The sequence below is a fragment of the Copadichromis virginalis genome, linkage group LG5 (genome assembly GCF_057382275.1).
Source record: "Copadichromis virginalis isolate Kocher_CV1m ecotype Utaka linkage group LG5, C_Virginalis_male_GT1.1, whole genome shotgun sequence".
NCBI classification, from domain to species: Eukaryota; Metazoa; Chordata; class Actinopteri; order Cichliformes; family Cichlidae; genus Copadichromis; species Copadichromis virginalis.
This window is the reverse complement of record NC_140622.1, coordinates 42260006-42277410: the sequence shown is the minus strand read 5'-3', so window position 1 is coordinate 42277410 and position 17405 is coordinate 42260006. Positions and strand designations below refer to the sequence as shown.

Below are 17405 nucleotides of genomic sequence, written 5' to 3'. Positions count from 1 at the left end.
GGCGTTCGATAGGAAAAGGCTCGGAAGTGCTGGCCGGTGTGGATGTTTGCGTAGCCTAGCGTCTGAGCCCGACCGGCATCCCCTCTTCTGCTTTCTTTCCCTCCGTCGCCTTCTACGCTTGCTGGGCGGGCAGACCATCCACGGTGACCCTGGCGGTCTCGCTATCTCCACCAGGATGTTGTGTGTTCGCTGATAGTCGCCAGAAACAGACAAACTATATTTAAAACCTAGATCAATTAGGTTCTGGCGACTGTAAGAGATGGCGGCGTTGCAAACATTCAAAAATATCCACATTAAAAGTAAAAACGAGCACCAAACTGGAGAGCTAAGAGCCGCTGCACCCGTGCGCGCCGCCATCTTGTTTTTCACGTGTGAAGCCTGAAGCAGATGCCAGCATACCAGGTTAAGGAGACGCAGGCCATAGCCAGACTCAGGGTACATGTGGAGCGAGTCATTAGGAGGATCAAACAGAACAAACTTTTTGATAGCATCATTACCATGTCACATGTTTATAATATCAACCAACTGTTTGCAGTGGCATGTATGCTGTCAAATTACCAGAACACGGCATTAGTTAAAAAATGGGTTAAGTGAGACAAGATGGATTTTTCCCAAGACACCAGTGCCAGTAACTTATGGAAAATGACCTGCAGCTGAGGCCACTACAGTTGCATTTCTTCCTTCTCAGCTGACAATACTTGATTACAGAACTGGTACTTGAGTGCTGATAGTTGAGTTTCAGTTATTGATAATTCAAATTCATTGCAAATGTTTAATGTTAATAATACTGTTTAATTATACTACTATATTACTATTCAGATTCAACAAAACTGTTTATCAAAATTATAAAGTAAATCACTAAATCGTTTTAAAATCATAAGTGACATTGAGCTTTTGGAACATCAAAAATACCATTTGTCATTTTCTACAGTTCAGTTGTGTTATTGTCTAAATGTATATCAGTATGCTAGGCATGGAGTTTTAAATACTTACCATGTAAATAAGTTCTGCACAAATTCAACGTTTTAATGTGTGTTTTTAAAAATTAAATTGATGCCATTGCTTAAATAACAGTTTATTGATGTCACATAAAAGTAACATGTAACAACAAAAGAATTCATGAAAATAAAACATCAGTTATTTTGTTCCAGCCAGCCTGAAGGATCTGTTTTTCTTTTTGCTGTTTTCACTGTTCATTTTTTCAAACACAGGTATCTTGGCATATATATGTAAAAAAAGAAATAGTCTGCCTTTTCTCTGATTGCATTGTGCACATCTGTATCCATGTATATTCTTTGCACTAGGTAGTCCTCTTGTGCCCACACAACAAAGTCACACCACTGCATCCCACTGATGAGCAGTTGTCCTTGCACCTGCCAGTAATATGCGTGGCTCTTTTTTAGTTTAGGGGTACCACATTCCATCTGCACATATTTGCAGTCAATAAAGTTTTGTACATTGGGACATTTGAATTCGACGAAGCCAAACTGGGGGTATTCATTGGGGTCAAAAACAACACCATCAGGAGATGCAGCAAGCCAGGGGGCAATGGGGTGAATGACCAGACCACAGGGTGAGTAGTTAACATTCATTAGCCTACTATACTCTGCTGCTATTGCAGGCTCCATCTCAGTTCCTCTCCTCATGTCTGCTGTCTGCCTTGTTCCCTTCAATATACGCTCTGCTAGTGACTCGGCCGAGCTCTGGCCTCTGACGTGACACACCTCCCGAAACCTAGAGGCAGTCACTCTGGGCCTGCGGAGCTGATGCCACTCAGACGAAGAGCTTTGCTCACGTGTAGCTTCCTCTATTTTGTGAGCCATTTCCAGAGTTACAGACAAGCTTTTCAGATGCAGAAGCTCTTCTTCTGAGCACACAAACACACAATCTGATGGCAAGATGTCATACCCCTCCAGAGGCAAGTGCGGTGTTGGTGGTGCATCGCGGTGTAGTGTGATGTACCGGGTTGTCAAAACCGGCTGCTGATATGACAGAACACTGCCCTCCTGCACCAGCCCAAAGGCACTTTCCACAAGGGGCTTGTCAGGTCTCATGTTCATTGTGGTCACAAGTGGCCTGTCCTCAATATTAAATTTTGCATATGCCTCCGTTATTCTGAACAAGCAGGGATCTGGTAACGGACCCACCATGCCTCTGTAGAAGCCACTCCTAAAGAAAACATCAATGACAATAATGTAAGGAAGAAGGTTGTTATACTGAACAACAACTAAACTAAAAACTAAAAGGTGTAAAACAGTGGTGCATAAGTTAGAGACTGGGATGTATATGTACATGACTGAGTTAGCCGTCTTCAGAAAGTGTAATGTTGTATGTAAATTAATACCTATTCTGACACATGTATGTATGAAAAAAAATAGCAACATACATTTGTAACACGTGAAACCAAATTTTACAAATCTAATTACCGTACTCCAGTCTGGGCCATCCTATTTGGTACCGGCTTAGTGAAGACCATGGAGTTGATGGGTCCTGGCCTCACACCCTAACAGAAGACACATTTACTATGGATGGTGTTGCTGTTCATATGTAAACATGGACTAATTCAAAAACTTTAACCTCATTTAAATTACCACTGTCCGTGGCTTGTGCCATTGCTGTTCAGATTCCGTGCAGCTATGCACAGGGGGGACAACCGGCACTCTGAGTTGTGAGTAGTGTGCTGTTTGGAAGAGCAGTGCCACTGTGTGATTGCACATAACAGCGCCTGCCACACAGGAGCACTGGCTATGTGTCAGTATCACCGGCGATGAATCCAGAAGCTTAATCTAAGAAGAAAGAACGAAAATTAAAAATGTAACATCTTCATGGAAGAGCTGAACAGGAACATAGTTCAGTGTTATGGTTACGCACCCTCCTGAATGCTTAGTGTTTCCTTCTCTCCCTATTAAAACAACTTAACCATGCTTGATAACTGTAATAACTTAGATTGTGTATATTTGCAGTATTAACTGGTTGTCAAATGTTTCTGATCACCCAAACACACGTTGATTTAACTATCTGACTAGTCAAATTAGGAGTGATAAAGCAGGGAGACAAGGAAAACATTCAAGTTGATGGGCCTTTAGGAATGAACTTAACTAATGCTTAAATGAACTGAACCCCACTGAACGGGGATTAACAACTTTACACAGCTTCCTGCCTACACTTAGTCTGTGTGGTGCCTCACTCTTCCTCATTGACCTGTAGCACAGGGCTCTCACACCGACCTCCCCTGACAACCTGTCTTTATTGGACACTGAATAAAGATACAAGTACCATTAGCATTATTTCTGTATTACTCATTTCAGCATGTCTTAAACATATATTTTACACTTAGCAAGAGTAGCATTAGGTAGTTAACTACCTCCATAGTTAGCCAACTACCTAACGCTATTATAACAGTGTCTAACTACAAAAGTGACATTAGTTAAGAAAACCTCAACTATAGTTTAGGACGACATAAAACACCGTTTAAGAAAACATGTAATGTAGAGAACTGACATCAAATGAAGGACATAGCGGAGTAACGTAGTGTTTGCATTTGACGTTAGCTAGCGTTTCTTTGTCCGTTAATTTACGTTTTCTTACCTTCGTAGTTGTGTATATATGATGCAGCATATAACTTAAATCCTTTATCTAATTTGCTGGCGGGGGTAGTCGTCACTCTGCAAATCCGATGAACATCGGTGATGTTCAATTTTGGGAGCTCTTGTAGGCAGCGAGTGTAGAACGTCGCCATGGTTTAACCGCACCGGAAGCACTGGGGCAGGACTACATAGAACGCGGAAGTGTTAGTGCAAGTAGTCCATTATAGGTGATGTGAGAGGGCGGGTGTGTGTGTTTAGGGCACGGATGGCTTGGGGATAGAAGCTCCTCTTGAGTCTCTCTGTCCTTGCCCGGAAGATGCGGAACCTTCTACCAGATTGCAGAAGTTGGAACAGTTTGTTGCCTGGATGGGACGGGTCCTTCAGTATCTGCGCTGCTCTAGTCCGGCATCTCCTGGTGTAGGTGTCCTGAAGCGGGGGGAGAGTAATCCTGCAGCAGCGTTCTGCTGTACGGATCACTCTCTGGAGAGCTTTTTGGTCCTTCACACAGCTGTTCCCAAACCACGATGTCATGTTCTGTGTGAGGATGCTCTCCACAGCGCCTGTATAGAAAATCCTGAGGATCTTTGGAGAGACCCTGAACTTCCTCAGTTGTCATAGGTGATACAGGCGCTGCCTAGCCTTTTTGGTCTGGACCTGAATGTGGGCAGCCCATGTCAGGTCTGAGGAGATGTGGACACCAAGATACTTGAAGGACTGCACCCTCTCCACTGGAGCTCCATTGATGATAATGGGCTTGTAGTCTCTGTGCTGACCCCTTCTGAAGTCCACCACCAGCTCCTTGGTCTTGCTGACGTTCAGCTGGAGGTGGTTGTCCTGGCACCACGATGCCAGATCCTTCACTTCATCCATGTAGGCCGCCTCATCGTTGTTGGAGATGGCACCCAACACCACTGTGTCGTCAGCAAACTTCACAATGGTGTTGGAGCCATGGGTGGCCACACAGTCTGAAGTGTAGAGGGAGTAGAGCTGAGGGATGAGGGTTTGCTGTTCTTGGGCACACGGATGATGGTGGATCTTTTGAAGCATGTGGGGACCACAGACTTCGCCAGGGACTCGTTGAAGATGTAAGTGAACACACCTGCTAGCTGGTCAGCACAGCAGCGCAGCAGACGGCCGGTGATGCCGTCTGGCCCCGCCGCTTTCCTTGTGTTCACTCTCCTCAGTGCCGCTCGGACGTCATGCTCCGCGATGCTGGTCACCGGTCTCTCGCTGATGACGTCACTGTCCTCGGTAGTCAGGCGGTAGATAGCATTAGCCGCCTGGCTAACCTCGAAACGGGCGTAGAACCGATTCAGCTCGTTGGTGAATGCAGAGGCGGCGTTGATCGGCGCAGTGTCCCTGGCTTTGTAGTCCGTAATGGTGCGTAGTCCGTGCCACATACTCCGTGTGTCGCCCTGGTGGAAGCGGGACTCCACACGTTCCCGGTACCGGCGTTTGGCATCTCTCACCGCGCGCCGCACGCCATATGAGGCCGCTTTGTAGGCGCTCATATCGCCAGCGGCGAGACCCGCGTTGTAGGAGGCGGTCCTGGCGTTTACTGCAGTGCGGATCGATCTGTCCATCCACGGTTTCTTGTTTGGGAATGTGGTGACTCTCGCAGTGGGGATAATCTCCTCCGCTAGCATATTGACGAAGCATACTGCTACTTCCGTAAACTCGTTGATGTCGACTGCGCATGCTCTGAACATGTCCCAGTCTACGTCGTTGAGTGCGTCCTGTAGCGTAGCTTCTGATTGGGCAGTCCACCGTTTTACCTCCCTCGTGGTTACTTCTTCCCTCCGTATGCTTTGTTTATACTGGGGGATGAGGAAGATGGCGTTGTGGTCAGACTTCCCAAAAGCCGGGTGTGAGACAGCTTTGTAGCCCTGCTTGTATGGCGTGTAGCAGTGATCCAAAATCCGATCCCCTCTCGTTGGACACGAGACATGCTGGTAAAAGTTTGGCATGACTTGTCTGAGGTTCGCTTTGTTAAAGTCTCCTGCTACAATGAGGGCTGCGCCCGGGTCCTTGTTTTGAAGCGAGCTCAGCACATCATGTAATTCGGACAAAGCCATACCTGTGTCCGTTTGGGGTGGGATGTAGACCACCGTGGCGATGACTGAGGTGAACTCACGGGGCAGATAGAAAGGGCGGCACTTAATGCTCAGGAACTCCAGATGTGGCGAGCAGCCGCTGGAGAGAGTAGAAATGCTCCTGGCATCACACCACTTTCTGTTTACCATGAAACACACTCCCCCACCTTTGGTTTTGTTCGACTCTGCCGTCCTGTCCGCGCGGAGCACAAAGAATGAATCCGACGGAGTTACGGCCTGGTCCGGCACGGTGGGGGTCAGCCATGTCTCCGTGAAGCACAGAATGTTGCAGTCCCTCATGTCACGTTGGAAGGTGACCCTTGCTCTTAGGTCATCGAGCTTGTTCTCCATGGATTGTACATTGGCCAGTAGGATACTGGGCAGTGGTGCGCGATGCGCCTGCTGTCTCAGTCTGTTCCTAATACCAGCGCGTTTTCCCCGGCGCTTCTTTGTTCTGCGCCTCGGATGAGAGGCCCGTCCTTTGTTGTTCTCCGCGCCGCGTAGAATCTCTGGCGGCCAGGAAGGGTCAGGTTTAAAAGTGTCCAAGATTAAATGTGCAACCTTGGCACCGATGTTTACAAATGATCCGCTGTCGTATACTATAAGACTAGAGGATTTTGGGATGTAAACCAGAGCAAAAAATAAGTAAAAAACACGAAAAGTGGATAGTCGGAGCGGCGCGGTCAGGAAGGCGTCTGGACGTGGCCGCGCCATCTTGTCATCGAGAAGATCGAGAATAACATCAACCTTTACCCCTATAATGAATAACCCTGCTTTCCCTCCGGGGTCCTCGGACGTGCAATCCCTCGGACCCCGGAGGGATTGCACGTATCCCCTCACCGCAGACACCTCTTCAACCGCTCTCTTTCCCCTGTGTGTCTTAAGTGCAAAACTGATGTAGGGACTTTAACTCACTGTTTTTGGTCCTGTTACAAGCTTCAAGAATACTGGGCTGACATTACAGGTGAACTGGGGAAAATCTTCCACGTTGATATAGAGATGGACCCTTTATCCCTGATTCTAGGTCTTCCAAGTGACCGCCTAAAAGCGGCAGCCAACAAAAGATTGTATAACACTCTAACATTTGCAGCCAGGAAAAATATCCTCTTACAATGGATCAACGATAGGACTCCCACTGTCTGTGGCTGGCGCAAAATAATTTTCGAACTGATTCCTCTGGAATACCTCACACACATTATACACCACAGTGTGGGTCAGTTCTACGGGATGTGGCACCCCTTTTTGGACTATATTGGACCGGACCTTTCCGCTATCTTATTCAAAGGACTACTACGCACGTGATCATCACCCGGGCGCTGTAAGACTGACTCACCACCTCTTGTATGTTATATTTTGTATCTTGTATTATGCCTTATTTAAGAGCTGTTGTGTACGTTTTGTGTTAGTACTGTTTTGTTGTTCTGTGTCTAATGTCGAGACACTGTCGTGTTAAAGGAAAATCTGCAATAAAAACAATGATGAAAAATTGATTATGGAACTGAACCTAGATGATAGTTGATGTCCAGCATTTACCTTCCTAACTGAACATTAACGAAGGACAAATCCAAAATTTATCACATCAAAAAATATTTCCTGGTTTTCAAACAGGAAACAAAGATGATGGGCTTAGCAGCGTCCACTTAAACAGCAAACAACGTTTTTACATTCAGTCCTCCATTTGTGTTAAAGCAGGTGACTTTTATCAACCAATCAGAGCAGAACAATTAGCTGATGCACTAAACTTTTTTCAAACTCTTCATCTAGCTGGAGCTCAGGCAAATAGAGAAGGGTCTGGCTGCAGCCACTGTGGAGCGCCATATTGCAACCTCCACAGTAGCCAGAAACACGTGGATACAGTGGAAACCTTGCAAGTGGATCGTAAAGGTTGGGACAGAGTCTTTCATATGTACATTTGCCGTTAGTAATTTCATAATTCTAGGAATCATCTAGTTTGCTTACACTGATCATGTTGGCACTCTGTTTGCGTTACAACAACACTCATTGTTAAATTGTGTTTTTTTTATCGTGCTTCGCAGAGAAACACAGATGTGTCCATTTACTGGCCCTGGTTAAAGTAAGAGAGCTGGATTAAGGGCTTCTGTGGGCGACAAGCCAAAAAAATACACATTTTGCATTAGAATATGATTTTTTTGTTGGCTTCAGAGACGGAAAGTAACGAAGTACAAATACTTCATTACTTAAATAGAATTTTCTGGTATCTGTACTTTACCGCTGTACTTTTTTGTGCCTAATTTATACTTCTACTTCTTACATTTTAGCACAAGTACCTGCACTTTGTACTCCCGACATTTTCAAATCAGGGTCATTACATTATTCCCCCCCGCGCACTGTGGAAGCAAGATTACTTAGAATTTTTGTACTTAAAGTACAAAAGCCTGTACTTCTTACTTCCACTTGAGTAAAAAGTTGAGTGAATACTTCTACTTTTACTCGAGTATTTTTAAACAGAGGAATCTAAACTTTAGTAAGGAATGTGTGTACTTTTCTCTGTTTTAGATGCACATATCAATTTGGAGTTCTGCCTCCAAGCCAGAATTGCAGAAATGCACCACGTGTTGCCTGTTTCACTGCCCTCTGTGCCCCACTTTCAGCCCTGCTGTCAGGGCAAAGATTGAGGAGCAAATAAATGGACACATTAAAAATGCTTTGTTGGTGTTAAATATACCTCATAGTTAAAGTTATAAATATGCCCTTCTTTTCAGCACTTCTGCAGTCTCTTTGTTGACTTACAAGTTGCTTTTCACATTGTACAGTTCAGTGCATCAGCAAGAGAATAAAGTGTGTTTTTATTAAGAATATTTTTATTTCCTGTTCACCACATTTCTTGACAGCTCTTGTGATCCACACCATTTTGCTTTCATTACTGAGGATGGCTTGGATGTTTTTCTTAATATGTACAATCTGATTGTTGGATAAACTGATTGCATTCTATACAACTGCATTTAAATTACATGTGGGGGTTTTCCTCTCTCACAGACAAAATGATATGCTGATGCAGGACACATCTCCAGCATCTAAACCATTTTCTGAATCTTCAGTAGAACATTCATGTGCTCCTCCCTCTGTGCTAAATGAAACTGCGGCTTATAGAAAGTCCATGAAAATGAAACGCCCTCACTGTGGTCTTAGTGTTCTTAAAAAAAACTTCAAGGCTCACATGATGAGGAGGCATTCAAACACATCAATGTTTGCCTGGCCTGTCATCTGCACTGTGTTTGTGTAGAGGGACTTCCTCCTCTTTGTTTTCCAGTTTGCAGAGGACATGGAGCTCTTTTTAAAAGCATGTGCTGATGAGCAGGGACTACGGGTCAATGCGATGTTTGACATTTAATGGGCAGATGAAGGCCCCGGCTGTTTGTTTGTTTTTTTATGTGTTGTTTGGGGGTTTTTTTGTTGCATTGTTTGCCATATGTGACCATTTTTGCTGTGTTGTGCAAATGTAATGAAACTTGTAATGAAACCCATTATAACCACCTTTTTTAATTCCTTGCTGTTGACAGTACTAAATCATATAAATTAGGTAAAACTGCTTTCATTCTAAACTCAACACATGTAAATTGTATTTTTTTTTTAATTACGTCATTTACCCATTTTTGGCCAAACAATCAATTTTATGTAATTCTGATTTTCAAATAAGGGTGTTTGATGGCTTACCGCACTGCAATGGACCAAAAGAATGACGTAGGTTTGATCTTAAGGGTCCAATAGTTTGTGCATGACATTGCAGCACAAATATGTGTTTGCAAGATGTAGCTTGCCATCACCAGTATGTGAATGTGTGTGTGAATGGGTGGATGACTGGATATGTAAAGCGCTTTGGGGTCCTTAGGGACTAGTAAAGCGCTATATAAATACAGGCCATTTATCATTTACCATTTAGTAGGCAGCAGCAGGGGGATTTTCCTGGTTTGATCCAGGAGCTGAAGCTTACAGACATATTTCAGGATGTCAGGGGGGCAATTTGAGCTCTCGCTGGCAGAGCTGGGACCACAACTGAGGAGGCAGAGGACTCAGCTCCGGACTTTTGAGGGACTGTGCAGATCAACTCTGTGAGGTTATCTTTAACCTCAGTCTCAGCCTGGAGAGGGTCTCCATTCTGTGGAAGACCTCTTGTTTGGTGCCTGTCCCAAAGACAACGCAACCCAAGGAGCCAAACCACTTCAGACTCGTTGCCCTGACTTCAAACCTGATAAAGACCATGGAGAGGATCATACTACACCACTTTCGCCCACCAGTTGGGAGAGATCTAGACCCGCTGCAGTTTGCCTACCAGCCTAACATCGGGGTGGATGACGCGGTCACCTGCCTTCAATACAATCCAACCCTCAGTGCTAAGGGAGAAGATGCAGGGATTGGTGGGAATGGACCATCAGCTGTCCTCGTGGATTATTGACTACCTCACCAGAAGACCCCAGTATGTGAGTGTCTGAGGTGGTAGTCTGTAGCACGGGGGCCCCATAAGGAACAGTACTCGCCCCTTTAATCTTCACCCTGTACACTGCGGACTTCAGTTATAACACAGACACTTGCCATATCCAGAAGTTCTCAGACAACACTGACATTGTGGACTGTCTGCTGGAGTACATCGAGCAGGTTGGGGAGGAGAAGATGTTGTCGAAGCTAACATCCATCATGGACAACAGCTCCCATCCCCTGCGTGAGACTGGACGAGCACCGAGCAGCTCGTTCAGCAGTAGACTTTTACACCCACAGCGTAGGAAGGAGCGCTACCGCAGGTCATTCTTACCAGCAGCTGTCAGACTCTATAACACTCATTTTATATAAAATCTTAATATAAATGAGTAACAGTAGGTGGACATTAGGTAAGACTGCACTTTTTGCAGCGATCTCGTATAAAAAACTATTCGGCGCGTATATAAAACAGGTCCGCGGCTCCGAACCGTAGTAAAGGGACCTCTGGCTAATACGCCTCTTAATGCGTGTTTTGTTTGGGTTTCCACCGGCATGGAATTACCAAAAATAGAGAGGACATAGCCGAACATATGAAACAGGAAAATACCGCTGTGTAACCCATTTATTTCAGCAAAGCATTCTGAATACTACCGTTTTAAACGGTAACTGTAACAGAATACAGTTACTCATATTTTGTATTTTAAATACGTAACACCGGCACATGTACTCCGTTACTCTCCAACACTGCCTGTAAAGCACTCACTAACAAAACAGGAAACTGAATATCTGCTGAAACAGATCAGAGCCCCTGGAGCTGTACCCAAACTGGAAAACCTTAAAGGTTACTAGCAAGTCTCCTTAACTGAACATGCTTCCAACATTTAAGCCATCATCAGATGACTTTTTATACTCTCATAGCATTTGATATCAGTAATGCTCATGTTACCTTTCAGAGGCTGATAAAGTTCTGAGTGGCCTCTCCAACTGCAGTGCCTATTTGGATGACCTGGTGGTTTATCCGGAAACTCGGCAAGATCATTTGACATGGGCAGGTACAGCCCATGAAGTCCAACTTTGTTGCGCTTAAAGATTATTCCACAACTAAAACAATGCGTGAGCTGCATAGGTTTCTGGGAATGGTTGGTTATTACAGCAAATCTGCAGAAATTTCTCCTCCACGGTCCAACCATTAACCATTAACTAGTCTTAATTGCCCCTTGGGAATAATAATATAAAAAATAAAGTCTTTCTGATTCTAATCTACTGTCCAAAGGTTGATTTTGTTTGGTCAGATGAGTGTCAGGGTGCTTTTGAAAGTGCTAAATCCCTCCTTTGCCACACCCCATGCTCGCTGCACCTGAGTTGACCTGACCTTTCAAATTGGAAGTTGGGGCTGGAGCAGTGCTGTTGCTGGAAGATGTGCAGGGTTTGGACCACCCCGTTTGCTATTTCTCCTGCAAGTTTAACAAAAATCAGCTCAATTATTCCACTATTGAAAAGGAAACTATGGGTTTGTTGTTGGCTCTTCAGCACCTCCAAGTTTACCTGCAGTCCAGTATTTTGCCTATCGTTGTGCACACTGATCGTTTTCCTTTCACGTATATTCAACGTGACAGGCTCTGCTGACGCAGGAATACACTCTAGACATTCAACATAAAAAGGGAACTGAAAATATTCTGGCCGATGACCTTTTCAGGTTGTATGATTTTGGTTTTTGTTTTTCATAAGCTGAAAAACGCTAAAATTTAAGTTTTCAGCAATGCTTACCATATTTAGAGAGCCCGATTGGCAACAAGCATTAAAAGTAATCTTCCCCTGATGTCTACTCTGAAATCACAGCAGCAGTAAATTTGCAGCAGGTCTGTGAAGCATGGAGTTACTGGAAGATTATGTCTTATTTATTATCTTTCAAAATACATAAGCATGTGTGTTAGCACTGACCTATCAAATCGTCCATACAGTCTTCCACAAACACCTGGGGAAAAAACAATAACCTGCTAAAGATTACATGTAGTAGATGAGCAGGTGCAAGCTGATAGTGTCACAGTAAGAAGATGCTCCAGTGACCGTGCAGAGTCACATTTAGTTAAATAACCAGAATATTAAAAAACATATAAACAGAGTTCATTGATACTGCTGCAGCCTCTAGAGAGCAGAATAAGATACAGATCCCATACATAGCCAAAGTTACCTGAAAGCTCGTGGTTCACCTGAAAGTTAAAACCCAGCAGCTCCGGATCTACTTCCTAAACTTTGGACAGGAAGTAGATAAACAAACAGCAGTCTGGTCCATCTTTCCAACTTTTCTTTGTTTAAACGATTAACAAATGTATTGGCGAGCTGAGATTATGTGATTATTTTATACATAGAAACAAGCAACCAATCAGGTGAAAGCGTGTCCCAGCAGTGTGCCAGTTGGTGACAGTGTGGACAGATGTTTGCCGTGCAGAATCTGTCACGTAAATCGTACCATCATGGGTGCGGCCGCTGAGCTCTGTACACAATAATCCTTTGCTGTGAGCCTCCAGCTGGTGGTTTAAATCTTTATGTTTACTTTTTATTCACATTTTGATGAATACTTTAAATGTTCTGCTGGTTGTGACTCTGGATTTCTCGCAGCTTCATTTGGTTCCAGTCCAGGCCCGGTCCGAGTGCGGCGACGGGGCACAGAGCTCGGAGTCGGAGTCTGACTCCCCCTCAGCGATGTAGGACCGGACGGCGGTGCAGCAGGCAGCTCCTCCCCCACCATGGCGATCTCCCAGGTTGTTGGAGGAGTAGAATCCATTGTTGAGGAAGTCCAGGTTGTCTCTGGACTGGGAGATGGAGAAGCCACTGAAAGAACGCTCCAGCTCCTCATGGTCCACCGATGGAATGGAGATAGAGGTGTCACTGTCAGGCTTCCCCTCCTCGCCTCCTCCTCCCATCCCATTGGACCCCTCTCCTGCCCTCTCCTGTTTCTCCGCCCCCCCTCGGTCTCCGGTGCTGTGACGGTTCGATCGGTTCCCACTGTGTCTCTCCCCAGATGGAGGAGGGGGCAGTCGAACCAATGACCCATCCCCCACCGGACTTGGAGTATTACCCTGGCTACGATGAGGAGGGGGCGGAGCCTGCTGGTGGAGCTGGGAGCTGATGGGCTGCCAGGAGGTGGAGGGAGGACATGTGGGGGCATTGTAGTTCCTGTGTCCGGTGGAACTGCTGGAGCGAACCATCTTCGTCACAACCCGAGCCTTCTCCACATGTTCACCTGGCAACCCTCTGTGCAAAATGTAAACACATTAGTAAGTAACCGCCATTTTATCAACAGGAAGTTCTGAGATTATCAAAAGGAAGTTGTTTATGAACAGCTAGATCTGAGGTCAAGTGGAAGATAACAGATTCCTTTTTGCTAAAGCATATAGTTAGGGCTGGACCAGGTGACCCTGAATCCTCCCTTAGTTATGCTGCAATAGACGTAGGCTGCCGGGGATTCCCATGATGCACTGGGTGTTTCTTCTTCACTCACTATGTATTAACAGACCTCTTTGCACTGAATCATATCTGTTATTAACCTCTGTCTCTCTTCCACAGCATGTCTTTATCCTGTCTTCCTTCTCTCACTCCAACCAATCACAGCAGATGGCCCCGCCCCTCCCTGAGCCTGGTTCTGCTGGAGGTTTCTTCCTGTTAAAAGGGAGTTTTTCCTTCCCACTGTCGCCAAAGTGCTGCTCATAGGGGGTCATATGATTGTTGGGTTTTTCTCTGTATGTATTATTGTAGGGTCTACTGTACAATATAAAGCACCTTGAGGCGACTGTTGTTGTGATTTGGCGTTGTATAAATAAATTGAATTTAATTGAATTGGATGGTCGGGCCTTTAGGTCAGGTTCAAGTTCGATTAAAATTGGGAAATATTTATTATATTTTTCTCATCACTACTGTGACTTTGATGACGCTACCCTTTACTTGTATTTTCATTTACATTAATGACATGATGAATGAATAAAAAGACACTGACTGCATGATCTTGGCGATGGATTGGCTCTTCTCCAGCTGATCCACTGGACTGTGATAGGGTGGTGCTGGGTCTGGCTCCTTGGATCCAAAGTAGGCGTCGGTCTCAGCCTGAGGGATTCCCATTCGCTGGATATAGATATTAACCAAAAAGTCGAGCTTTCTCTCCATGGACAGGACCTAAGTGAGAAAACACCAGCAAAACAGACTCATGTCTGAAACCATAGCAGAAAAGCCACCAGGTGTACTCTTTATAGTCTGTTGGTTACCTGCTTCTCCACCTTCCCCAGGCGTCCCATCATGCTCGGGTCTTCAGGTAGCTCCTCACTGGCTGCTTTGGGACGATCCTTATCTGCAATTGGTGTTCCTCTGCCAACGATCTGATCCACCCTGCCAGTCAGGAGACAGAGTGAGTCAAGCCATTCAAAACCTCATAAAGTCTTACTTCACGCAGTTTTACCTAGACTGGAGGTTCTTGATACGGGCGAGCATGTCCAGGTGTCCGGCTGAATACTGTTCAATCACATCCATGACATCATAGGGACGAAGACTTTCCTTAAACTTCCTCTTGGATACCATGAAGCGCATGATGCTAAGAGAGGAAACAAGACAGCCAGCAGTCACACCACTTGTCTGAAATCAAAAAACCGAATCTGAATACTTAGAAGATATTCTGGGGCTTTTCTGTACAGGGTGCTGTGTGGTTTCTTTATCCAAGTCCTGGTGACTAGTTTGAGTTGCACGCTGTTTACCGGCATGCTTTGGCATGAGTGCCTGGATTGCTAATGAGGTCAATCAAGTCTTGACCACATCCATCTACAGTCTGTGGAATGGAGATAAGGAATGGTCCATATCTCTGCTTCAGTCCTGAAAACTGTGGCTCACAGTCCTGCTGGTAAGCTCTGGGCTCAGGGTCACCACAATGGAGAAACACGTTAAAAGTAACGGTTTGAGCTTGGCCCAAAGATGAAGACCCGATCAAATCTACAAAGAGCAGGCAAAGACTGTTTCGTTCTCTGACAGTCGAGTCAACCAGAACTTTGAATGGTTATCTTTAAAAACGTCAGCGATACCTGGGAAAGAACAGTAACATTAGGGTAGGCCACATTGTGTTCATCCTTTTATCACACTTTATAGACATTTATATATTCCATCCATCCATTCGCTTCCGTTTATCCTTTTCAGGAGCCTATCCCAGCTGTCTTAGGGCGAGAGGCGGGGATACCCTGGACAGGTCGCCAGTCTGTCGCAGGGCTAACACACAGAGACAGACAACCATTCACACTCACATTCACTCCTGCATTCACACCTATGGGCAATTTAGTTTCCGAATAACCTATCCCCACTGACTGCATGTCTTTGGACTGTGGGAGAACCCACACAAACACGGGAAGAACATGCAAACTCCACACAGAAAGACCCCAGCCTGATGGTGGAATTGAAGTCAGGACCTTCTTGCTGTGAGGCAACAGTGCTAACCACCGTGCTGCTCCATGATATTTCTATATCTTACTACAATGTTGGTTTTATTCTGTGCCTTGTAGAAGGTGGGTCATGGAAGTCCCAGAGGTAGGGCCCCTCCATTCCCACATGCTTCAGGATCAAAACAAACATGGAAGCTAGCCCACAGCTTGTTTGTTTACATGCTGTTTCTTAGTCGCTGCTCTGAAGTGAGCTGAGGGGGGTAGCATACAGCATACAGCAAACTAAGGACAGCCAACACTTCTGGAGATTCAGCGTACGTCCTGAGGGAAGCTGGTTCTCTTTGAGGAGGTTTTATTTCTACTGGAGCTGCTGCATGTCTCAGAATTTAGTTCTGATCCAGATTCCAGAACCAGACAGCTGGACTGCTGGAGAGCTGCTGAGGCAAGACCTGAAACTTCAGATAACTGATATGCCTGAATACACCAACAAAAAACACATGAGAAATGATAATAACAATAATAATTGTAATGTCTTAGCAGAGGTGCTTTTACAACACAACAGAACACAGTGAAACAACATAAAGCAATGAAGCTAACTGAGGTCAGACTGACTGCTCTTACCCAACAGCTGATGGGGACCTTTGACCCTGGGGTGAGTAGAAATTTAAAAAAAAATACAAAAAAAGAAATAAAAGTAATGTGAATAAAAACATGATTCAGTGCAGAATAAACAGCAAATAAAGGGTGAGCAAAGCGATGAATGGTGGCAGAAAAACGAATATTTGCAGGAAACTGTTCGTACCAGATGGCTCTAATGGTAACCTTTAACGCTGGGGTCAGGTCCTGAGGGACAAACTCACAGTGGCAGCTCTTGTTGTCATCAGCCATTTCTTCTCCAGGAAGGCTGGCCTCTAAAACGGCAACAAACACAATGGGTGTAATTGACCACACACACACGGGACTGCAGAACCTGTGGGACCCAACATGTCATTACAACCAGAGACCTCAAACTAGTTCACCTGATGTCTGGACAAAAAAAACAAACAAACAACTAAAACAAAACTAAAATGTTGTCACAAACATGACCTGCAGGTGGCAATACAGCCCCTCACGTCATAATGCCCAACAAGACGCCACTGCATGTAAACAAAGTAGGAAATGTGACTCACTTTTATCCTGCTGAAACGCTCATGGTAACCAAAGCTCTGCACACAGACTGAAACCCCATGTCCCTGTTTACCTCTGCCCTGATGGCCTCCCTCTGTGTATTCTGGTGTGTGTGAGTGTGTGCTGACCTGGGGAGCTCTTCTGTCTGAACTCTTCATCCTGCATCTCTATCAGCACTACAGGAGGAAGAGGAGAGAGGAAACACCTTCATCACGGAAGATCACACTCATCATCACAGTCACCCAGAAAACCAAACAATTACCAAATTTTATACCTGCAAGTGTTAGCCTAGATTAGCACACACCGAATGTGCTACCCTAGCTTAGCACATCGAATGCGTTAGCCTAGCTTAGCACACACAGAATGTGCTAGCCTAGTTTAGCACACACAGAATGTGCTAGCCTAGCTTAGCACACAGAATGTGTTAGCCTAGCTTAGCACACACAGAATGTGCTAGCCTAGCTTAGCACACACAGAATGTGCTAGCCTAGCTCAGTGTGACTGGAAGATGAGGAACGCTGTGATCTGAAATGGATGCAGAGCTTAAACTTGACAGTCAGGTTGTAAGATCTAGCTTTTTTTAATGTGAGGCACTTCATCTAAAATAGACCCTATTTTATCAAGGAAGCTTTTTGAGACACACTGTAACACACTTTATTGTGGGGTTAGTGATGCATCCATCAGGCATCTGCAGGTTGCGCCTAATCCTA

The 17405-nt window shown here is 45.1% G+C and overlaps 2 protein-coding genes across 5 annotated transcripts in view; both read right to left on the bottom strand.

Annotated features, from left to right (window-relative positions):
• Positions 1–1059: 1059 nt before the first annotated feature.
• On the bottom strand, positions 1060–3810 carry LOC146710444 (uncharacterized). Of its 2 annotated transcripts, XM_085457889.1 has the most exons (5): positions 3589–3810; positions 3165–3256; positions 2592–2786; positions 2427–2503; positions 1060–2169 (listed from the first exon to the last, which is right to left on the bottom strand). In XM_085457889.1, the coding sequence occupies exons 1-5, from the start codon at positions 3737–3739 to the stop codon at positions 1194–1196; spliced, it is 1491 nt and encodes a 496-aa protein (XP_085314015.1). In that variant the 5' UTR covers positions 3740–3810; the 3' UTR covers positions 1060–1193. The 2 variants fall into 2 exon arrangements, with proteins under 2 accessions (XP_085314015.1, XP_085314017.1); XM_085457891.1 differs by lacking the exon at positions 3165–3256 and having other exon boundaries at positions 3589–3692.
• A 6913-nt stretch (positions 3811–10723) lies between these two features.
• kcnq2b (potassium voltage-gated channel, KQT-like subfamily, member 2b) overlaps positions 10724–17405 on the bottom strand; it is a 30761-nt gene continuing 24079 nt past the window's right edge. For 2 of the 3 annotated variants that reach the window (XM_085457887.1, XM_085457886.1), the window contains exons 14-19: positions 16824–16871; positions 16331–16439; positions 14565–14696; positions 14374–14494; positions 14109–14284; positions 10724–13369 (exon numbers count right to left, since the gene is read on the bottom strand). In XM_085457887.1, coding sequence (XP_085314013.1) covers positions 12736–13369; positions 14109–14284; positions 14374–14494; positions 14565–14696; positions 16331–16439; positions 16824–16871 — 1220 coding nt within the window. In that variant the 3' untranslated portion in view covers positions 10724–12735. The remainder of the gene's footprint in view (positions 13370–14108; positions 14285–14373; positions 14495–14564; positions 14697–16330; positions 16440–16823; positions 16872–17405) is intronic. The other variant, XM_085457888.1, reaches the window with a different exon arrangement.